This window comes from Emys orbicularis, chromosome 2 (genome assembly GCF_028017835.1).
Source record: "Emys orbicularis isolate rEmyOrb1 chromosome 2, rEmyOrb1.hap1, whole genome shotgun sequence".
Lineage (NCBI taxonomy): Eukaryota > Metazoa > Chordata > Testudines > Emydidae > Emys > Emys orbicularis.
This window is the reverse complement of record NC_088684.1, coordinates 236,722,414-236,746,705: the sequence shown is the minus strand read 5'-3', so window position 1 is coordinate 236,746,705 and position 24,292 is coordinate 236,722,414. Positions and strand designations below refer to the sequence as shown.

Below are 24,292 nucleotides of genomic sequence, written 5' to 3'. Positions count from 1 at the left end.
GCAGACCCTGGAAGATGACAACGTATCAGTTGTTGCATTCAGTTTGTTTGTACAGTTTCTTTTGCAACCAGGAAGTCTAGTGTGTGTGGTGTTTTTTTTTAAATGAAAGGTTAGATTCTGGAGCACGTTCTGAACAAGGGTGGAATCAATGGCAAATTCAATAACTCTCAAATGATGAAATACATCCACCTCAAAGAAATGTAAAATTGAAAGTTTAGGGCCAGATTGTTGTCCATCTAACACTTTCATGAAGAGGGATATGGTTTTGGGAAGAGTTAATTTATTGTTGGATGTGAATTAATAATTAGGCTAAACTGCTGTCCGAAACATTCATTTAGCTTGTATTGAGTGTAAGTTATGGGCATATATCAGGGGATAGAATTTGGCCCTATATATCATCGGAAAGTACTTTACAGACATCACGTATGGGGTTCATTTCGCCCACCCCCGAGATGCAAGCACATTGTTGTCTGAAAATGTGGCCATAGTTCTCTATCAATATGGTATAAAATAGGGTTTTTGGTTCTTGTTTTTTAGGGTTCTTTTTTTTTTTTTTAACTGGTGCCTATTTGCAAAAGATCAACCACAGGCAGGTGAAAAACCAGACGTTAAAGCAAGTCCAAGGTCTGGGTACAGATTTTTGGACACTCGCACAGCACAGGGATTCTGAAAAGGTGCTTCAGAGTCCCAGGCTGCTCAGCTGCCAGCTATTTTTGTACCTCTGTGCCCTGCTCCCTCCACTCAGTCCCGACAAGCCTGACCAGGACCTCAATATTGTATCAGAGTGGTAGCCGATATTCAATATTGTATGTCACCTAAAAGGCAGCTATTGGTGTTTATTCTCTGACTACTTTGTACTGTAAAGATCATATTCTTGTAGAACCGATAACCTATGATTCTCTTGTTTTAGATACCCAGTGATATAACACATAAATTAGTTTGCATTATGAAGACCACGGAACGCATTGGAACAGACAACTACAAAAAAGAGCTGGTATTTGAAGAGTTGTCTGCAACACCACTTGAGCATACAGTTGATTTCATAGAAGAGGTATTTATAACTAAACATTTGTGATAAAACTTAAAATTTGAGTCTTGCATTTATTATAACTTCTACCAGATAGTGGACAGCAGAAAAATAATGCTTACACTGGTAAAAGAAAAAAAATTATAATAAAACTGCAGCTACTCTGTTGCTTAGACATGTCACAAAAGGATGGGTAGTGTAATATATGTTGTTTTATTATTTATTGTAATTGAAGTGATTTCATTATCTGAATTGTTGCGAAGCTTGGAGCACACACTGAACATTTTGTATAACCTGCTTGTAATAGGTTACGTGCTTGCTTCATTCTGTTCAGACATCTAGAACCCGCTTTCAGCAGCCCAGATTTTGTGGGGGACATTGTACAGTACTCCTCTTGTCCAAAGGATGTCAGCATGAAAGATGGGTTAGGAGTCAGTTCTCCTGTGGCTGATTATTATCTCTCATTCAGGAATATTGAAATAGCAGATGGTAGTTACATGCCAAAAGTTAAGAGTATATGCAGTCATTACTCCAGGTCAGAACTATGTTAATTTTAATAATTAAAAATAGCTTTCACAGTCACATGAGCAAAAAATTTTTTGCATCTGATGAATCTAGAACTATTTCATAGGAAGGGCAGGGGCACTGAAACAATTTGTATGGTGGGGTTGCTGACAGCCATTGAACCAAACTCTAAACCCTGTATATGATGGAAACCACTTCAAGTCCGGGGCAGGAGGTGCGGCAGTCGTCCCCCCTGCAGCACCCTTAGTTCCAGCAACTATGAGGAAGGGAGTATAGGATCGGTGAGGAGGGGTATATAAAAAGTTTTCCCCGCTAATAGGAGTTCAGTTCCAGTAGAACTCAGCCAAAATTTTACTCCACTTTTGCTGAACCTTCCTCTGAAATGTAAATCAAAAGATAAATAAATATATATGCAAAGTTTTAAAATCTTGTCACTTTTTGGTTATATTCTATTTCTTAAAAGGGGGAATATGAAAACAAGTAACCGAATGAGATAAGTTGCATAGCATCAAACAGACATCAGAAATCATTCATTTGGTATACATGTAATTTCCTGTTACATAGATACATAGTCATATTATCCAAAACACTTTACTTTCGTTTTTACAGTCTGTGTTGGTAGGCTCTCAGGATCAAATTCAATGCTGATAAAAGTAGTGCAACACGTTTGACATCAGTGCTTGCACCAGGGTTGAATTTGGCTCTGAGTTTTAAAGTTGCATTTGGAATCTTATGGTTGGAAGAAAAGCATTTTTTTTTTTTTTTATATTACAAATGTAAATGCTTGGTTCCCCAGATCTCCAGGCATCACTTCTTTGTGTTTGGGTCTATAGCAAGACCACTGTCTCCTTTTAAAATTGTACTTAAAAATATTTCATATGTTAGTCACTGCTTCTCCTGGCAGTCAGTTAAGACATTCACATGTGGTCAAATTCTGGCCTGAGTTACAGTGCTATAAATCCACTGAAGTAAATCAAGTTACTCTGGATTTACACCACTGTTACTCAAGGTAGAATTTGGTCCTTAGTAAGAAAATAGTCAGAATACAAAAACTTAAAATTCCTGGTAAGCATTAGAAAAACAGGACTTTAGGAATTTAAATATGAAAATGAACACAGTAGAAATGAGAGTATATTAATACTTTTCCAAAAATGTTCCCTTTGCATGATTCTTTTTCAATGTTATAAATGTAATTTAATTTTTCAAATTCTTTGATTAATTAGGAATATAATCAATTGTATTTCAGTAAGGTGAAAAATATGTGCAATTAAGATGTAGTAATCCAAAAATTATTTTTAAAAATTCTTAGTGATAGACGCTAAGACTAGATGGGCACTGTAGATTCTCACTATGTTGGCCAGTGACTTTGTTGACCCTGAATTGATCATTATTTTGGGGTGGCAATGTCGTTTGGGAGGAAGTTATTGTCTTGGCCAGTGGAAACAAGCTGGTTAAGAGCAAAAGAGGCAATAGAACTTTAGCAAACTTGCACTGGAAAGATAAAGGATGAAATTCTGGCCCCATTGAAGTCAGTAGGAGAACTCCCATTGACTTCAATGAGGCAGGGTTTCTCACATTTAGTTGGGAATCTTTTTTATAGAGGCTGGCAAAGTCAAGTGGTGTGTTTTTGTTTGTTTGTTTGTTTGTTTGTTTTTTTTTAAGTTCATGGAGAGAGGGAGTGAGGCCACAAATTCCACATTTACTTGGGAGCCTATTGTCCTTTGTGAAAGCTGATGTATTTGGTTTGTCTATACATTCAATTTGTTCAGATGTATTTAGTATTAAAAATTAATTACTTTTTTTCCTGGTTTGTTGCTATAGAGGATGTACAGCAACAAACAAGCATTTGGAATTTAGTTGTAACAAATCATACTGATAGTGCTACTCTAGCTGTTTACCTGACTAATACATTCTGCAGAAATCAACTGAGAATTTCACAACAGTAGTACCTGTTCAAATATTTGATTTAAAGATCTTGCATAACCTGAGACGACTCATGTGTTGCTGATTATCTACATTAGAGGGCATGTCAAAGACTTCAGCAAACACTGAAAACAAAAATGCAGTTACTACTTTTTAAAAGTAGTAAAAGGATGGATGGATGAGAAACTGGAAGGTCAGTCATTTTAAAAGCAGCTTCATTATGTCTGTTTAGTATATAAACAAGAAATTTCATTGAGTTCCTTATGTTCTCATTTAAAAAGTTGTTCACAATATGCAATAAAATTTCATACCACAAGGGAGTATTCAACAAAAATAAGAATGAAAAATCAAACAACTTGCTCCTTTTCACTTTCCCTTCTAAACAAAATCAAGCCGTAGCAGTTTCCATAAATCTGGAAAGGTTAAAGAGTAGCCTTCTTAATAAAGTCTAACTCTGACTCATCCTTCATATCCCATTTAACACTAATCTGTTCCAAGGCACAGCCCTTTGAAGAAAAATATGCGCAAATTCTAAGACGGCTCACCAACCATGCTGGGAATGGGTGCCAGAGTCCTGTAACCATCTGTTGAGGCTTAAAAAGGAATTCCCAAGGGAGATTAGTGTTGAGAGAGCTGCAGGGAGCCTCTTCTGTGAGAACTGTGCTGATGGGTCACCAGGGCCAGCCAGGAAGGAGGACTGGGGAGACCTGCTCCTGAAGGAAGAGGGAGCTTTGAACTCAGGGAGTGGGATATGGACCCTGGGCTTCAGAAAAGCAGACTTTGACTCCCTCAGGGAACTGATAGGCAGGATCCCCTGGGAGGCTAATATGAGGGGGGGGGGAAAGGAGTCCAGGAGAGCTGGCTGAATTTTAAAGAAGGCTTATTGAGGGCACAGGAACAAACCATCCCGATGTGTAGAAAGAATAACAAATATGGCAGGCGACCAGCTTGGCTTAACAGAGAAATTTTCAGTGAGTTTAAACACAAAAAGGAAGCTTATAAGAAGTGGAAACTTGGACAGATGACTAGGGAGGAGTACAAAAATGTTGCTCGAGCATGCAGGGGTGTAATCAGGAAGGCCAAAGCACAATTGGAGTTGCAGCTAGCAAGGGATATGAAGGGTAACAAGAAGGGTTTCTACAGGTATGTTTGCAACAAGAAAAAAGTCAGGGGAAGTGTGGGACCCTTACTGAATGGGGGAGGCAACCTAGTGACAGATGATGTGGGAAAAAGCTGAAGTACTCAATGCTTATTTTGCCTTGCTCTTCACCGACAAGGTCAGCTCCCAGACTGCTGCACTGGGCAGCACAGTATGGGGAGGAGATGAGCAGCCCTCAATAGTGAAAGAACAGGTTAAGGACTATTTAGAAAAGCTGGAAATGCACAAGACCATGGGGCTGGATCTAATGAATCCAAGAGTACTGAGGGAGTTGGCTGATGTGATTGCAGAGCCATTGGCCATTATCTTTGAAAACTCGTGGTGATCGGGCGTGGTCCCGGACGATTGGGAAAAAGGCAAATATAGTGCCCATCTTTAAAAAAGGGAAGAAGGAGAAGCCAGGGAACTACAGACTGGTCAGCCTCACCTCAGTCCCTGGAAAAATCATGGAGCAGGTCCTCAAGGAATCCATTTTGAAGCACTTGGAGGAGAGGAAGGTGATCAGGAACAGTCAACATGGATTCATCAAGGGCAAGTCATGCCTGACCAACCTGATTGCCTTCTATGATGAGATAACTGGATATGGGGAAAGCAGTGGATGTGATATACTTTGACTTTAGCAAAGCTTTTGATACGGTCTCCCACAGTATTCTTGCCAGCAAGTTAAAGTATGGATTGGATGAATGGACTATAAGGTGGTGTCATGAACATACAGCTAAGGGTAGCCTAAAATCCCTCCTTTACCTGTAAAGGGTTAAGAAGCTCAAATAACCTGGCTGGCACGTGACCAAAAGGACCAATAAGGGGAGAAGATACTTTTAAATCTGTGGGGAAAGGTTTTTGCTTTGTGCTCTGTGGTGTTCTCTCTAAGACAAAGAGAGAGACCAAGCAAGTAATCCAGCTCCTACTGAAATGATACATCTAATATTACAGAAATAGTAAGTAATAACAAGGAAATGCGTTGGATTCTTTTGTTTTAGCTTGTGAATTTTCCCTATGCTAAGAGGGAGGTTTATTCCTGGGTTTTTTTGTAACTTTAAAGTTTTGCCTAGAGGGGAATCCTCTGTTTTAAATCTTATTACCCTGTAAAATTACCTTCCGTCCTGATTTTACAGAGGTGCTGCTTTTACTTTTTACTTTATTATAAAGTTCTCTTTTTAAGAATCTGATTGGGTTTTTAGTGTCCGGTCTGTGGTCACTTTGGTTACCTATTTGGTTGGTATATTATTCTCAAGCCTCCCCAGGAAAGGGGGTGAAGGGACTTGGGGGGGGGGGGGATATTTTGGGGAAACAGGAACTCCAAGTGGTCCTTTTCCTGAATCTTTGTCTAACTCACTTGGTGGTGACAGCAATACCATCCCAGGGCAAGAAATTTGTGCCTTGGGGAAGTTTTTAACCTAAGCTGGTGGAATATAAGTTTAGGGGGTCTTTCATGCAGATCCCCACATCTGAACCCCAGAGTTCAGAGTCGGGAGGGAATCCTGACACATGGATTGAAAGCTGGCTAGATTGTCGGGCTCAGCGGGTAGTGATCAACGGCTCGATGTCTAGTTGGCAGCCAGTATCAAGCGGAGTGCCCCAGGGGTTGGTCCTGGGGCTAGTTTTGTTCCAGATCTTCATTAATGATCTGGATGATGGGATGAATTGCACCCTCAGCAAGTTTGCCGATGACACTAAGCTGGGGGGAGAGGTAGATACGCTGGAGAGTAGGAATAGGGTCCAAAGTGACCTAGAAATCTGAGTCCTGCACTTAAGATGGAAGAATTCCATGCACTGCTACAGGCTGGGGACCGACTGGCTAAGTGGCAGTTCTGCAGAAAAGGACCTGGGGATTACAGTGGACGAGAAGCTGGATATCTATCAATAGTGTACGCTTGTTGCCAAAAAGGCTAACGGCATATTGGGCTGCATTAGTAAGAGCATTGCCAGCGGATCGAGGTAAGTGATTATTCCCCTCTATTTGGCACTGGTGAGGCAACATCTGTAGTATTGCATCCAGTTTTGGGGCCCCTCCCCCCACTACAGAAAGGATGTGGACAAATTGGAGAGAGTCCAGCAGAGGGCAACGAAAATGATTAGAAGGCTGGGGCACATGACTTACGAGGAGAGGCTGAGGTAACTGGGCTTATTTAGACTGCAGAAGAGAAGAGTGATGGGGGATTTGATAGCAGCCTTCAACTACCTGAACGGGGGTTCCAAAGAGGATGGAGCTAGGCTGTTATCAGTGGTGGCAGATGACAGAACAGGGAGCAATGGTCTCAAGTTGCAGTTGGGGAGGTCTAGGTTGGATATTAGTAAAAATTATTTTACTAGGAGGGTGGTGACGCACTGGAATGGGTTACCTAGGGAGGTGGTGGAATCTCCATCCTTAGAGGTTTTAAAGGGCTGGCTTGACAAAATCCTGGCTGGGATGATTTAGTTGGGGTTGGTCCTGCTTTGAGCAGGGGGTTGGACTAGATGACTTCCTGAGGTCTCTTCCAATCCTAATCTTCTATGATTCTGTCATTAGGATTCCTTGAGGAATGTCTCTCTAGAGAGAAGCCCAAAGGTTGGAATGGGACTGGCAGAGTGTCTCTGCTCAGAGGGAGCTAGGGCCTTGTCTACAATGCAGAATTAAGTTGACTTAAGTTACATTGATAACCATATGCTGCTTTAATTACATCGGCTGTGCATGTCCACACAATGCTCCTTGTGTCAGCAGAGTGCATCCACAGTCAGTCCTCTTGCATCAACAGAGAGTTGCATTGTGGGTAGCTATCCCGCTGTGCAACTCGCCACCATCTACCGCTCGGAGATCTGGGAACAGATTGCAGTTTATCATGGGGGTATGCTCACTGTCCCATGATGCAGTTCTTTCCATCCCATCATTCCACTGACTTCATTTCCTGCCCTTTTCATAGTCCCTGTGAACTATGCACCCACCATCTCTGCCTGAAAGCATGGATCCTGAATTGCTGACTAATCTGGTAATGAGTGTTAGGAACACAACGCCGTTGGTCCTGCAGTATTTCATGAGCTGGGAAACAAAGTGAATCTGTGATGCCTGCCCTGCTGTGTGCAATGGAAAGAAACAATTCAAGATTGCTGCTGGCATTCACAGAGCAGCAACACATGGTTGACTCAATACTGGGCTCAGAAAACGAGCATTGAGTGGTGGGATCGCGTTGTGGTGCATGTATGGGATAATGAGCAGTGGCTGCAGATATCTTGGATGTGGAAAGCCACCTTCCTGGAACTGTGAGCGGAGCTTGCCCTTGCCCTGCATTGGAAAGACCCAGAATGAGAGCAGTTGAAAAGCTAGTGGCAATTGCGGTGCGGAAGCTGGCATATCCAGACCGCTACTGGTCAGTTGCGAATCACTTTGGTTGGAAAGTCCATTGTGGGGGTGATACAAGTGTGCAGGCCATTGATAGCCTCCTGCTACAAAGGATTGTCACTCTGGATAATGTGCAGGAAATACTTGATGGCTTTGCAGCAATGGGATTCCAAATGGTGGTGGGGCGATAGATGGCACACACATCCCAAGTTTGGCCCCAGACCACCTTGCAACAGAGTACATCAACCAAAAGGGCTACTTCTCCATGGTCTTGCAGGCGCTGGTGGATCACTGGGGCAATTTCACTGACATCAATGCAGGTTGGTCAGGGAAGGTACATGATGCATGCATAATTAGGAACACTGGACTGTATAGAAAGCTGCATGCTGGGACTTCCTTTCCAGACTGGAAGATTCCAATGGGGGATGTGCAAATGCCCATAGTGATACTGGGAGATCCAGCCTAGCCCTTGCTCCTGTGGCTCATGAAGCCTTACACCAGTAACTTAGACAGCAGCAAGGAACGCTTCAACAACATTTTCAGCAGGTGCTGAATGACCATTGAAATGTGCCTTTGGCAGATTAAAAGGTTGCTGCTGCTCCCTTTTTGGCAGGCTATACCTAAATGTGGAAAATATTCCAATGGTCATGGCAGCCTGCTGTGCTCTGCATAGCATTTGCAAAGCAAAGGGGGGAAATTTCCCCAGGGATGGAGTGCTGATGTGGATCGTCTGGCTGGTGATTTTGAGCAGTCAGATACCAGGGCAATTTGAGCTGCTCAATGGGAGGCTATTAGAATCAGGGAGGGGCTGAAGGAGTTGTTTTTTTTTGTTTTTTTTGACAAAGAGCACCCGTAATGTGTCTTTATGTGATGCAAACATCCTGGCTGCATATATTCCTAAAACTACCGATGTTTATGAACTTTGACGGAGATCCTAAAATATTTCCACATTTATCCCTACAACGTGCTGCAATATTTACTTGCTGCCTTTAAATGACCCCTGTAATGCTTTCTTCCTGTGCTTTTAATTGTAATGAGCAAATGTTCCTGCTTATAGCCACTGTTTGAACTTTAGCAGCAACTACTGTGTGCATGACACAAATAAAGATTCATTTTGTTTCAAAGACTAGACCTTAATTAAAGGATACCCCCCCACCCCCGCGCAAACAGGGAATATGGCAACGAGGAGCAGTCTCTTGTTTCAGGATTTCACAGCTGTGTGTAACTCCAGCTTTCATCATGGAAACCAGTCTCTAGGGGTGGATTGAAGGGATGCTTTGATGGAACGGGAACATGCAAGAAATATGTTGGAGTTTAGGGGGTCATGGAATGGCTATATTGGCAATATATTCTATGTTGGCTGCAGGGGGAGTTGTGCACACATGTGCTCAGACTGCAGCACTATGAGGAACCTGAGGCTCTCTCTGTCCCTCCAGTAGCTTTATCATCCACTCCTGTCCATGTCTCCTTTCCAGGCTATCCAGCCTGAGTTTTTTAGTAATTGTTTTCCTGCACGCTCTTGCTTCACTATGTGCTGAGGCTGTTGACTGCAGCACTTCTCTAAACATATTCTCCTTACTCCTCCTGGTTTGCCTCCTTATCTGATGGAGGTGCTCTGCCGGTGTTGTAGGAGTTGGTCTTCAAGGGCACATCTGCAGAAGCCAAAGAAATAATGAACAGAGACGGTATTGAGAGTGCACTCAAAGCTGTAAATCACAGAAGTGTCACACACCTCTTTTTCACTGTCCCTTTGCTAGCACACACCTGAGTGAGAGTCCCAGACATGGTGAGTTCGGCTGGCTGGGGGGAATGCAGTGAGGGGTGGGAAGGGGAATGGGCAAGAAGGGACAAAGTGTCTGGAAGGCTTGTGAAGAGGGTCACTACACGTGCCTAGGGAGAGATTTCTGAATATTAGCAACCTTTTCCACAGGCTGGGGTAATCAAACCTGATGTCTCATAACCCAGGATGTACAGGTGCATCTCCTGCATGTGTGCGGCTTCAGACCGCGTCCGTATGCTGCTCGCCTGTGTGCTGCTTTGGTTCCTGCAGAAATAATTGCCGGCTGGTGCGGTAAAGTTTCCTACGGCGGGGGGAGAAACAAGGCAGCTCTGACAAGGAACATTTGGCAAAGGATTGTAGAAAGTTTCCTAGAGATCTCTATGGAGGGTTTCCGGGACATCTCAGTGTATATTAACAAACTTTTTCCGCTGGGCCCCCACTGTGTAGCTGCATAGGTTCTGTTGTTAATGTCTATTCTTATCCCTCTTCTACCATATAACAAAATAAATGAGACCTCAATGTCCTATCACCGTGCAGTATCAAAGCAAAATGCTCATTTACCAGAGCTTGCCTCTCCTGCTGCGTGAGTGCCAGAACCGGAGTCCTGGGACTGGCTAGACCCCGCTGGAGTTGTCGCATGTCCCACATCCTCCTTCAACTCCACTTCCTTATCCAGCACTTTGGATATATCCAGCGTAAAAGTGCTGACTCCACTGGCTGCTGTCTCCAGCCCTCCCGAAGTATCCATGGGGCTCGTGGTGGTGGTGGTGGGGTCACTGCCAAGGATGGTGTGCAGCTCCTTGTGGAAGTGGCATGTCTTTGGCACTGCACCAGAGTGACGCCCTCCTGTGCCTTCTAGTACGCTTGCCTCAGCTCCTTGATCTTATGGCACTGCTGTGTGCCCCTTTCATGCCCCTTCTCCTGCATGCCATGAGCCATCTGGCTATAGATGTCAAAGTTCCTACAACTTGAGCGAAGTTGTGACTGCACAGCCTCCTGTCCCCCGGACCCAGCAGATCCAACAGCTGTGGTGTACTCCATGTGGGAGCGCATCTGTTGTGGAAAGCTGGCATGGTTAGCTGGGAAGATGCTGTGCAAACAGTCCACGCTGAGGAAATGGAGGGGAATTTTCAAAAATCCCTGGGCCTTTAAACTGGAAAGAGGTGCATGCCTGTGTACCTGTAGGGCAACACAGTTCAAACTGCTGATCAGAGCAGTCATGATGGGCATTGTGGGACGCCTCCAGGAGGCAATTAGGGCAATATAAGCAAATGCACTGTCTACACTGACACTGTGTCGCTCTAACTACGTTGCAAAAAGGTCTGTTACTCGTCCACATGGTTTTATTTTATCAGCGTAGCAGGGGAGTTCAGTCTGCCGGAGAACCATTCTTGTGTGTACACCTTCACTGTTTTGTAGACGAAAGCTGACTTTTGTCAACAAAACTGTGTAATGTAGACAAGGCCTAAGAGAGATGGGACCTGAAGCTCTAACCCAACGGTAAATGGAAAGCCCTAAGGGAAGGAGGGTCTTGTGCCTGGAAGAGCCAGAGGAATGTTATTTATTTTGTAAGGATTTAATAAATTAGATCCCAAGCGGAAGAATGCTAGTTAATAAACACAAACACTCCTGGGTGCATGAGAGCCCTGAAGATTCAAGGAGGCTGTGTGGTAGTAGAAATTGTACCTTACCTGGCTCATCTTTTCACCCACATGGGAAGTTCACTGTTGTGCAGAAGCAGTTGGAACTGCATCACAGAATAAAGAGGATCTTTTTCTTTTCACTTTTCTTTTCTCTTCTCTTCTCTTCTCTTCTCTTTGCTTTTTTAATGCAGTTTATTAACAGATCCATTCTTTGATAACAGAAATAATATAAAACTTGTTTTATATGAACTTAAATAGAGAGAAACTTAGTACAGTATATACACAATTATAAATTGGCCTTGTTGAAGGGGTTTCTCCCATCCTTAATTTAAGAACTTTCTTTGAATACAATCAGGTTTGATGATGGGTGACAATCCTCTTTCAGTGAACTCCAAGAAGTTCCACCAGATTTCTAAGTGGTTATCGTTTTAAGAGGATCTCTTTCACACACCTGGGGACCATAGTGATTACTGAACAACAAAGAGGGGACTGAGGTGCAGTGATTGCAGTGCCATTTTGTGGGGTGGCATGCTCTGGGTATGCTTTGTGCCACATCCTCTCTTAACATACACTTTACCATGATGCCTATAGGACACTACAGAACAACTGACAGTAGAAAGGCAGCTGAGGAGCTCAGGCCACTGTTGATCTGTTCATCTGTCTCTAACACAACAACTAGAATCAAGGTTTATAACTACAAATTTTGCACTCAGTCTATGCAAAAACATAATTATACCGTATCACTGTTTTCCCTGTCCTTCGCCCTTCATTTCACCTCCCTGTTGTGCCTTGTTTTAAACTAATGCCCCTAATCCTACAAGGAGTCCTGCACAGGCAGAAGTCAGTGGGGCTCTGTATGAGCTGTTTGTAGCATTTGAGCCTAAGTTGGTGAGCTCATTGTTTGTTTCATGGCTGTACAATATTGAGCCTAATGGGGCCCTAACCAGACTGGGATCTATGTGCACTAATGTAATAAAAATAATCCTAAAAAAGGTCCCTTTGTGACATTGGGATGCAGATTTAATTTACCTCTTCACGGTTTAGACCTGATTCATAAAAGCACTTAAGCAGGAGCTATGTTCTACCCACATTTGGCAAAGTGCTTAAGCACATGCCTAATTGTAAACTTCAGTGAGCAATAATCATGTGCTTAAGTGCTTCAAAAGTACAGTGATATGCACTATAGAAAATGTAGCTAGGAGTTAGGAAATGTTTGTTTATATGAAGGAATTAAAGGCTTTAAAAATAAATGTTTTGAATATGCAGTATTCAGTCACAGACAAAACTACACATTTGCCCTAATGGAAAAAAATAATTTTACAAAGGCTTATTATAGAAGGGTATTTTTACTCAAAGAGATTATTCTAAATATAATGTTGAACCTGACCAGAAAATTTAATTATATTTAGGGATTACTCATTATTGGTTTATTAAACCAAGACACTTGGGGACTGGGATGTTGATGATAATTTTGTGCCCTCTGATGGGAAAGGTTGGATGCAGAGACTTGGCTATTATTTCTCTCCCTCTTTTTTCCTATTTTTTTGTGGGGAAAAGGTGGAGGAGAAATAACAAAAGTAGTATAGTTCATGCTTTCTGAAAAAGAACCTCAATGTTGGGCTCAGTTGATTTGTGGGGAGTGTAAATACATATTTATATTCTTTTTGTGTACAACACAATTGGAATAGGTTTGAACACGTGTATATCAACAGAAAAGTATATATTAAAAATCAAAAAGTTGATTTTGATTTAAGTAATCATTTGTTTCTGACATATGCTTTAGTTTAGTTTTGGTGTGTGTTTGTTGTTCCACTCAGGATTTAAAGAAACTGTATGTTGTGAAGTACCACTGAAAAACTTTAAACATTTAACTGATTTGTAACTTTTCTTTCCCTGATCTGCCTCCAGGTTTTAGTGCCTGTTCTTTCCAATAAGAAAAACCATGGATCCTGGCCACATTTTATTTCACAAGATATGGAACGCCATGTGGAAATTATGAAAAATAAGGTGCATGTTATGAAGGGAATGATGTCAGGAAGAACCCTTCTTCCCATTCCAACAGTTGCAGCAAAGGCTGACTTGCATCAGATGTGCACTGAAAATAAGTAAGAAACACAACACATACAATACAACTAAGAGCCACTGCACCTGATGAAATAACAGGAGTACTTGTGGCACCTTAGAGACTAACAGTCATTCAGCCACAGAAATTTAAACTGGTATTAGTTGCATTAGTGAAATAAACGTATCAGTAAATGTTAACAATATCCCTTTTGATATTAAACTTGGAATATTAATTATATTGAATTTGGAACACTTTGGTTATAATATCACTCCCATGAACATTTTAAAGAGTGTCCCAAATTATGTTGCCTCAAAATGCAAACAGAGATTTTTACAAAATAACTAAATTAAACATTGAAATTGCTCTCTGGCATATGAGAGGCTACATAGAATGTATCCTCAAGGGCTTCTAGTGGTGGCTAATTAACTGCAAGAGCAAGGCAAAAGTTGTTTGTGTATTCACCAGAATCGCTACATGAAATTATAGCCTCATAGTATGAAATATGGATAGTTATTTTTTGGATTAAATTTTTGAATGTACTGCCAATAGCTACTACTTCCTCTCTGTGGCTCAGATCCAGCAGAGTGCTTGCATACAAGTTTAACTTCAATCACATGAGTAAACTTATTGCCTTCAATGGAACTATTCAAGTGCTTTAAAAGTTAAGCAGGTGCTTAAGTGCTCTGCTGGATTGCAACCTGTTCTCTCGCTCCCCTTCCATGTTCCCCTATCTCTTTTCCACTTACTATGTATTTCCCTTTCACTCTTAGTGCTCTTCATTCAACATGACTTCAGTGGCTGTTTCAATGGGAGCAGCAGTGATTGGTTGAATGTTCTAATTTGCAGGGCTGGTGTCATGCACAAGGATTAAGAGGGGTTTAATTTTAAGACTGCTTTTCATGGAATTATGTGTATATATATAGTGCCTGGATTTAAGGACAGTAACAGTAAAATACTACTTGAGGGAAGGAAAAATATTTAAATAGTGATATAATCCCTGAGAAGAATTATTGCACAACAAATGTAATTTTTGTATCCCTTGGGCAATATTTTACAATGCTACTGTTTGAAATACTAGATGCTATTTGTTTTATTACGCTCAATTGTTATTACATAAAAGTACATGTGTTGTTTTAAAGGGATGTGTGTGCTACATTGCTCAGGTTATTTCTTTTGTTTTATTTCTAAGAAACTCAATGTATCACAATATGTGCACTGATTTATTCTCTAATATTTAGTAGCCATAATGCTAAATTATTTTAGACCACCTGCTGCTGTTTCAACCAGAGTTAAGAAAATAGAAAAATATGATACAATAGTGCCTTTTGTCATCATTTACCTGAATCTTTCTGATGTTAATTGGATGGACTGAAATATGGGACCAGATTCTCAGCTGGTTTAAAATAGTAGAGCTCCACTGCAGTCAATGAAGCTATGACAGTTTACACCAGCTGAGGGTCTGCCCTGATCTTCTATTATATTTAGACATTATGGTGGTTGTTTTAAATTCTGGAAGATGTATATTTAGACGTCCAGGAAAGTCCGTCCTTTTTGATATCATCCTTTGAGCAGGTAGTGGTCATTGCGGTTTCAATAAACAGTATTAAAGCACCATAAATTTACATGGCAATGACACATTCCAGCCCCAAAGAGCTTACATTTTAAATAAGACAAACACATGACAAGAGTTCAGGACAGGTTGTCTGCACAGATTATTGATGAGGGATTGCTCAGAAGGGTAGGATTTATTCTTATTGTTGTAATATGTGGGGCCTCAATCAGGATCGAAGCCCCGCTTTGCTAGGTGGAAAGAGAAGAGAAAGGGCTTGGTGAGTGAGGAACTGAGGGAGTGTTCCAGCAGCGTGATGTAAGCATGAAGCCAAAAATGGGAAAACGAGCTGCAGAGTGGAGTAAGGTGAAAGGACTGGGAAGGAGAATGGAAAGAAATTAGATTAAATTTGGGGTTGCAGGGCAAGATTATGTAGAGCCTTGCAGGTGAGGACCATCTTCTTGAATTTAATGTATTAAGCGATAGCAAGACAACAGGAGCAGTTTGGTGTGAGAAGGGCAGTGGGAGAAGATGATGATTTCATGCAGGCATTTTAGACACAGAAGAGGACAGGAGAGGTGAAAGCCAGGGGTCCCAGACAAAAAGGAGAAAGTTAGGGCTCATCTACACACAAACCTGCACTGAAATAACTAAATATGTTTAAATTCACAACTCTTGTAAATAATGGCTTTTTAACCCCTTAAATGACATTGAAGTAAAAACGTTAATTTTTTAATGAAGAATATCCACACACCGACTTGCACTGAAACAACAAACGTTGTGAATTTTTAAACTAATTTAGTTATTTCTGTACAAGATCGTGTATAGACCTGCTGATATCTCATAGTCAGAGATAGATGCACACCTTAATAGTCGGTAAATATAATTTACTTCAGCTTTGCTTTCACCCTTCCTTGTCTTTGTGGGCCCTGAACTGTATATTATAGCAAACAAACAGGCTGGAATGTTACTAGAAAGAGTGCATGTTAGGAAATATTAAAGGAATAGTCATAGGAAGTGAATTTTGAACTCATAAATGTTGAATATTTGGACTGGAAACCTGAGTGTAACTTATAATCATCCAGTCAAGAAATGGGAACAGTATCATGTGACTTGGAACCAGTAAACTAAACAACAAAACTTTGATTTTGAATACTGAACACTCACAAACCAAGAATTATTCATGGGGAGTACACTCTACCCCGATATAACGCTGTCCTCGGGAGCCAAAAAATCTTACCGCGTTATAGGTGAAACCGTGTTATATCGAACTTGCTCTGATCCGCTGGAGTGAGCAGCCCCGCCCCCCCAGAGCAGTGCTTTACCGCATTGTATCCGAATTCATGTTATATCAGGTCGCGTTATATCGGGGTAGAGGTGTATTTGGCCAATATCTTTGAACAGTGTATAGATCTCAGGAAAATTGTAGTCTGTTTACTGACAGTCAATAAACTCTTTTATTCTTTCCTCATAAATCAATCCTTTTGGCTCGCTGATCATTTAGTTGTAGTGGTTTGAATTTATCTTTCTGGTAATGTGTTGGCCAGCACTGGACTCAGTATTCTAGGTGCTCACACTAAAGTGTTCATGATAAAGTGTAAAGAGAAGGACAAGGACACCTATTGCCACACCACTGCCCCAGAACACCACCTGTAATTCAGCAAAAACACTGATAATTTTTTTCTATTTTTCAGACAATATCCATATGCTAGGACAGTGCTGCATGCAATTGAATCTATGGTTATTAAATGGTCGCATCAGATACGTGACATACTAAGAAGGGATTCTGTTCAACCTCTTCTGCAAGGCCTCCATTCAGATCCCCAAACTGAGCTCAACTTCTGGAAGACAAGAAAAGATAATTTGTTGTGCATATATGATCAAGTACGTATTTTCATGCATGCAAATTGAGCCACTGTTTTCAGTGTTTCAAATAACCTACATAGAAAATGGGCACAGCTGAAGATCTGGATTTCTGATTAATCTGGCTCCATAGATATGCCCAAACAAAATGGAGTTAAGGATGGGTGATGGTGTAAATAACAGGAACTGATAGTTAGTGATGAAGGACTACATGGCAGCGGGGAACTGTCTGGATCCCTTAATTGTTCATTTCTAAATTATCTAACGTGTGTGTGTGTGTGTGTGTGTGTGTGTGTGTGTGTGTTGTCAAGAAAGCATAATTTTTTGTGGTGGTTAGCCAGACTCCACTGAAACACGCCTTCAAACTAAATTCATTAAATGAGCTTTTTGTTTAGGAATCACCCTGTTTATTTGGTTGGGTTTTTTTTTTTTAATGATCAACAGAAGTTTAGAAGAGGTGGTTGTGTAAGATCTGGAGGAGGGGAAATGTATTTCAGCATTTTCATGCCCCTGAGTCCCCTGCATCCCTCTCTGTCTTCCCCTGTTCCCTTTATGTCCTGCCTCCCCCCAGATCAACTTCCTCCATGCTCTTTGAAAATAATAATAAAAAATTGGGAGGAGGTGGCATAGGTGGGGGGGCCACACGCAACTTTCTGAACCCACAGCTTGTTTTAGCCAATCCTTTAAAACAAACAAACAAAAAAACTTAGTTATTTATCATTTTGCATCAACCCATCCTACTAGGAAAAAACTTTAATAAATGTGCTTTATCTCCCTTTCATTTGTTCCCCATCCCTCCAATTCATGTTTAGCCTTTCCTCTACTCTGTATCTTTCTGAGGTACAGTAACGCTTACTATGCCTCTTTCAGTCTATATCTTTGCACTCTCTCCACCCGAAACAATACCACCGAAATAAATATACGAATAGGCATTTTCCCTCACAGGTCCAGTAAAATAAAATTGGAGTTCCTAGGCCAAGCCATTTTAGAGACATATGAAGAGCCAGAAAATAATAAGGAAAACTTTATGAATGACAAACTTGAATGACAAAGAAAAAAATTGAAACATCATGGTTGAACCTGTACAGGGGATTTAACTACACATGTTCCATTAATTTTAAGATGCGTATGGCTAACTTCCCTGTGCCGATTTGAAAATCTCAATCCGGAGCTTTAGAAAACTTTTCCTATGTCTCCCCCCGCCAGAAAATGCTACATAGGGGGAAAGATTTCTTTCTGAAGAAATTGGGCTTGAAAATCAGGCTTATAATGGGAAAGTTGCTTCAACCTTAGCTATGGAATGGAGGCTGCTGCTTCAAAATACTGACTTGTTAAAATGGATATTACAAGTCTTCCAGCCGTGTTTTGTTAAAACTTTGTGCAGCTGTTCAGATTATTTACATTTTAAATATGAAATATTGTTTGGAGGTGGAAAACAGATGTTACCATCCTCTTTTTAATTCTGTATTTCCACTACCCTGGTTATTAGCAGTGCTCCAGTATAAATTGGATAAACATGAGCATAGAGAGCCCTGACCCATTACCCACTGAAGTCAATGGGAGTTTTCCATTGGGCCTGATCCAATGTCCATGGAAATCAATGTGCATATACAGTACTTGAGATTTTTTTTTTAAATACTTTGCGTGAAATCCTGACTCCATTGAAGTTGGCAGTAAAACTTTTGATTTCACTCTCTATATCCAAGTAGACAACATACTCCACTTTGTGACAGAAATATTCTTAAATTTAATTTGGTCTTTACTGAAATTTTTTGTTTGTTTGTTATGATTCTAGCTTCAGTCTCCCGTTGTTCAAAAAATGGTTAAGATCTTAAAAGCCAAAGAGAGCAGCTATTATCCTACTTCTCAGAACATTTTGAAGGACGTAGAAGATGGTAAGGGTAGCTTGAATGAAATTTATATTTTGTCTACCTTTATATGTTTGTGTTATAGAATAATCTATAATACTGTTTGCAATAACACTATAATTATGCCACTGCTAAGCTGTATCTGTGCCGGAGGAGCATGTACACATTAAATCAAACTGCTTTGTATTTAGACTTTGCTCATTATTTACTTTTATAAAGTTTATGTGGACACTTTTCCTTCCATAAAAGTCAGGGAGAGATATAGCACTAATTAAATAAATTAGTGTGTGTGTTTCTAAACATTATTTTGAGTCTTCACATGTACTATATCTGTTATGCAGACTTCATTGTTAACATGAATAACTGTGCACTTAGTATTTTAGCTAAATATTCCTTTATTATTAGTTTGTATTTTATATATAGCAAATTAAGTTTCAATGAAATATAATAAAAATGCCTTGTACTCTTATAGTGCCATTTATCTTATGAGTTGTTAGCTTAGTAAGCAATAATATTTAGCTCTTACATAATACTTCTCATTAGTAATTCTCAAAGTGCTTTACAATGGAGGTAAGTATTGTTAGCCTCATTTTACAGACAAGAAAATGAGACTCAAGGAGGTGAAGTGACTTGCTCAAGGTCAAGTGGCTGAGCCGGGATTAGAATCCAGGTCTCATGAGACCCAGTCCAGTGTGCTCTCCACTAGGTCGTATTGTCCCAGTTCAGCTTCATATCCCTGTTAAGCAGGTAAATTATGCCCGTTTTATGGATGGGTCTCTTTCTCTCTTGTATGCAGATGTCAGCGCTTGATGTCCAGGTTCCATAACCAGATGATACCTTCTATATCAAGGGAGGCTAGGTGTTGTAAACTGCCCTTTAGATGCCACTCTTCTGCCTCATGACTACTTATCTGCTCTGCTGCTCCACAGTCACAGTATGGGGAGGAAAGCAGGCCGAGCCAATGTATGGTTGCAGCAATTCTGTTTGAGCCAGAGAGTAGCCTAGTAAGCCTGGTCTAGGATCTTTGATCAAGGAGACAGGTGCAGTGATGAACTCCTGAATTTACTTAGTGTGTTAGTCTTTCCCATCGATGCTTCCACACTGTAAGGATGTAGTTTTCAGCTCCCTAGTGGTGCTGATTGTCCATGCATGCTAAAGGGCCAGTAGCACTGTTGTCCTGGAGTGTGTGAACTGTTGTAGCAAAGGGATGTCGAGAGATCAGCCATGGTGTCACACCACAGAAATGGGATTCCTCTCCTGAAAACAAGGAGACCTTTGAGTTGGCTCAGAGTGTTGTTCTCTGTCTGGTTGACTGATGCCTCGTTCTCAGAGATGTAATAGGTTGGTTCATCTGTCACAGCTCTCCAGGCAGACTTAACAGTAATGGCATCTTGTTAAAGGTCTGGCAGAGCTGTGTGTACTAGTACATGCAAATTGAAGGTTTGTGTATAGTTCAAACAGCCACTAATAATACAAGTGGTTGAATTCAACTCCATGTTGACAAGCTGAGTGTGGTGGCTGCACCCCCAGATGGCAGAGCAGTATTCTGCTGGATCAAACACCAAGGCCAGTACGGATGTATGAAGGACCAAAGGATCTGTGCCACAGGAGGCTCCTCACAGTTTTCATATCCAGGCAGTACAGGAAGAGAACTTCATTTTCAGGTGTTGCAGGTAAGGCCAGTATGTCAGGCTATGCTGGAGTTTTACTCCCAAGTATGTGAAAACTGAATGGAATGGCAGTGGCTGTTCTTGGATATGAATCTAAATGGGTTGATTGGCAAGAAGATTGTTTAGATGGAAGGTAGTTGCCAATTTCTTGGTTTCATTGAGAATTAGTCTTCATTGCTGGAAGTAAGTGGTCAAGTTCCAGTGTCGGCAATATAGATGTCATCAGCATATACCTACTTCTTGGCCTGCATTTCAAGAAGGTCATATGTGTATATATTGAACAAAAGGGGAGCCCAAACTGACCCTCATGGAAGGCCATTTTGGAGACATTTAAAGTGACTGACTTTCTCCCCAACTTGCAGGATGAAGCTTCGGTTGCTAATCATACCTTGGATGAACCACATCATCAGCCTACAAGGACTACAGTAGAACCTCAGAGTTACGTACACCTCAGGAATGGAGGTTGTTCATAATTCTGAAATGTTCGTAACTCTGAACAAAACGTTATAGTTGTTCTTTCAAAAGTTTACAACTGAATATTGACTTAATCAGCTTTGAAACTTTACTATGCAGAAGAAAAATGCTGCTTTTAACCATCTTAATTTAATGAAACAAGTACAGAAACATATTCCTTATCTTCTCAAATCTTTTTTTTTTTAAACTTTCCCTCTTTAGTAGTTTATATTTAACAAAGTACTGTATTTGCCTTTTTTTTTTTTTTTTTTTTGGTCTCTGCTGCTGCCTGATTACATACTTCCGGGTCCAAATATGGTGTGTAGTTGACTGGTTAGTTCATAACTCTGGTGTTCATAACTCTGAGGTTCTATTGTAGCTTGGCAGTCAGCCCAACATGCCACACAGTTTCGTGGGCAGAGTTTCATTCCATCAGATTGATAAGGACTGCACTGACGTCAGTGGCATGCTGTGAAATTTTTAGTAAGGCATGCAATTCTACACTTTCATGCAAGGTGTGACCTCCCATGTTCGAGTCCATGTGCTTTCGAGGAGCAGATGGAATCGTCCCATGGGCATAGCAGGTCGGGAAATCATATTCAGGGCTTTCATATTCTTCTGGGGCATCTAATGCATGTGTTGCATAATTAGACAGCATGCCACTGACCAACTTTCTTTCCAGGCTCAAATGCATTTTCTGTATCTTTAGTTAGAAGAAGTAGCTGATCTTGGGTGCATTGTCCCCTCCTAAATCCAGCCTGAACATGAGGCTGCTGAGGTTCAACTAGCTCATTAATCCACATCAGGATTAGTCTTTTAATCAATTAATAGATAACACACAGCAGAAAAACTGATCAGTAATTCTTTGGGTCTGTCAATGGTTTCCCTTGCTTAGGAACAGCTATGACCTTTGCTATGTGCCACGCTTTTGGGATGCTGCAGTTCTGGGTACAAATCAGAAATCGAAGCAGCCAGCTACTTCTTTGAGTTATTGTCCCTATGGGTTCTCCACAGGTGCACACATATCCTGACATGAACTCTCAATAAGAGATTTTTTTTTCTGCTAGTAGTGTCTGCAGGTACACACCTGTGCCATATGCCTCTTTGTGCTCCAGTATGAGGGCATATAGGCAGAAACAGACCCACACCACTCCAGTACCTTCTCAACCACTGTTGGCTTGAAATGGAGTTCTGATCCACAAAGCCCTGCTCAAACTGAAACAAGAGAAAGCAGTGATAATTTTCATAGCATCGGCAGGGCTGGGACAGGTGTTGTTCCCGACCCTGATCCATCTGGTGACATGTCTGCCTCTGCATGTCCTCTAATGACTGACCTAGGAGTCAGACTCCATAATGCTCCCCAATATATCATCCTTGCACCTCAAGGTCTGGCTCCTCGATGGTTCTTGGGTCTAGAGCAGGAGTGTTCTCCCAAAGTCCAGCTGGTTCTTTTAAATAGCAGGAAACCTACCACATATAGGACTTGCCTGCAGAAGTGGAAGCACTTCAAACACACTATATCTCCTACTAATTTTTCCCTTGACATCCATCCTCGACTATCTACTAAACCTGAAATCTATGGGACTGTCCCTGAGTTCTATCAAGGTTTATTTAGATGCCATCATGGCATTCCATTCACCAGTTGAAGGTTTGTCGGTCTTCACACATCCTATGACAGCAAGATTCCTTAAGGGCGTCCTTAACCTGTTCCCTTCAGTGTGGGATACTATCCTATCCTAGGACCTCAATTTAGTGCTTAACATGTTAAGAGAACCTCCCTTCAAGCCTGATCACTTCTCTATCTGTCCTTCAAGACATTGTTCCTTGTGGCAATCACATTGGCCAGAAGCGTAGGGGAACTGAGAGTCCTCAGGGCTGACCCACCATATATGGTGTTTGTATCGGGACAAAGTTGCATTGTATCCCCACCCTCACTTCCTCTCTAAAGTCTCATCAGAGTTCCACATCAATCAGGACATTCAACTACCGATATTTTATCCCAAGCCCTACTTGTGCAGAGAAGAGACCAGTCTGTACACAGGATGTAAGACAAGCCGTGGCTTTCTACCTTCACCATACTCAGCCCTTCAGGGTTTCCCCTATGTTCTTTGTTTCCTTTGTTTAGAGGATGAGGGGTCACTCTGTCTCCTGTCAGAGACTATCTAAGTGCATATTGGGGTGTATTTTGGCATGCCACGGGTCCTCTGGAATGCACCCCCCTCCTAGAGTCACTACTCATTCCACAAAGGCTCATTCTAAATATGTTGCCCTCCTTAGGAAGGTACCCACCAATGACATTTTCAAGACAGCCACCTGGTCCTCCATTCATACATTTTTACAGCATTATGCCTTACTCCATGCCTCCAGGGTGGATGCAGTCTCTCGTCCCCTAGCACCCCACCTCCTAATTGCGCTACATTGATGACATCTTCATCATATGGACCCATGGGAAGGAGGCCCTTGAAGAATTCCACCTGGATTTCAACAATTTCCACCCCACCATCAACCTCAGCCTGGACCAGTCCACACAAGAGATCTACTTCCTGGACACTACAGTGCAAATAAGTGATGGCCACATAAACACCACCCTATACTGGAAACCTACTGACTGCTATACTTACCTACATGCCTCCAGCTTCCATCCAGGACACATCACACGATCCATTCTCTACAGCAGGGGTCGGCAACCTTTCAGAAGTGGTGTGCCGAGTCTTCATTTATTCACTCTGATTTAAGGTTTTGCATGCCAGTCATACATTTTAACGTTTTTAGAAGGGCTCTTTCTATAAGTCTGTAATATATAACTAAACTATTGTTGTATGTAAAGTAAATAAGGTTTTTAAAACGTTTAAGAAGCTTCATTTAAAATTAAATTAAAATGCAGAGCCCCCCGGACCGGTGGCCAGGACTCGGGCAGTGTGAGTGCCACTGAAAATCAGCTCGCGTGCCGCCTTTGGCACACGTGCCTTAGGTTGCCTACCCCTGGTCTACAGCCAAGCCCTAAGATGCAACCGAATTTCCTCCAATCCTTCAGACAGAGACAAACACCTACAAGATCTTTATCAAGCATTCTTAAAACTACAATACCTACCTGGGGAAGTGAGGAAACAGATTGACAGAGCGAGATGGGTACCCAGAAGTTACCTATTACAGGACAGGCCCAACAAGGAAAATAACAGAACACCGCTGGCCATCACGTACAGCCCCCAGCTAAAACTTCTCCAGCACATCTTCAACGATCTACAATCTATCCTGGAAAACGATCCCTCACTCTCACAGACCTTGGGAGGCAGGTCAGTCCTCGCTTACAGACAGCCCCCCAATCTGAAGCAAATACTCGTCAGCAACTACACCACAGAAACACTAACCCAGGAACCAATCCCTGTAACAAACCCTGTTGCCTACTCTGTCCTGTATCTACTCTAGCGACACCATCAGAGGACCCAACCAC

The 24,292-nt window shown here is 41.6% G+C and overlaps 1 protein-coding gene across 1 annotated transcript in view; it reads left to right on the top strand.

Moving 5' to 3' along the window:
* Positions 1 to 24,292, top strand: part of DNAH11 (dynein axonemal heavy chain 11) — a 274,673-nt gene that overhangs the window by 2,238 nt on the left and 248,143 nt on the right. The window contains exons 2-5 of the mRNA XM_065398425.1: positions 911 to 1,051; positions 13,282 to 13,478; positions 16,682 to 16,871; positions 18,646 to 18,745. Of these exons, the coding sequence (XP_065254497.1) occupies positions 911 to 1,051; positions 13,282 to 13,478; positions 16,682 to 16,871; positions 18,646 to 18,745 (628 nt within the window). The remainder of the gene's footprint in view (positions 1 to 910; positions 1,052 to 13,281; positions 13,479 to 16,681; positions 16,872 to 18,645; positions 18,746 to 24,292) is intronic.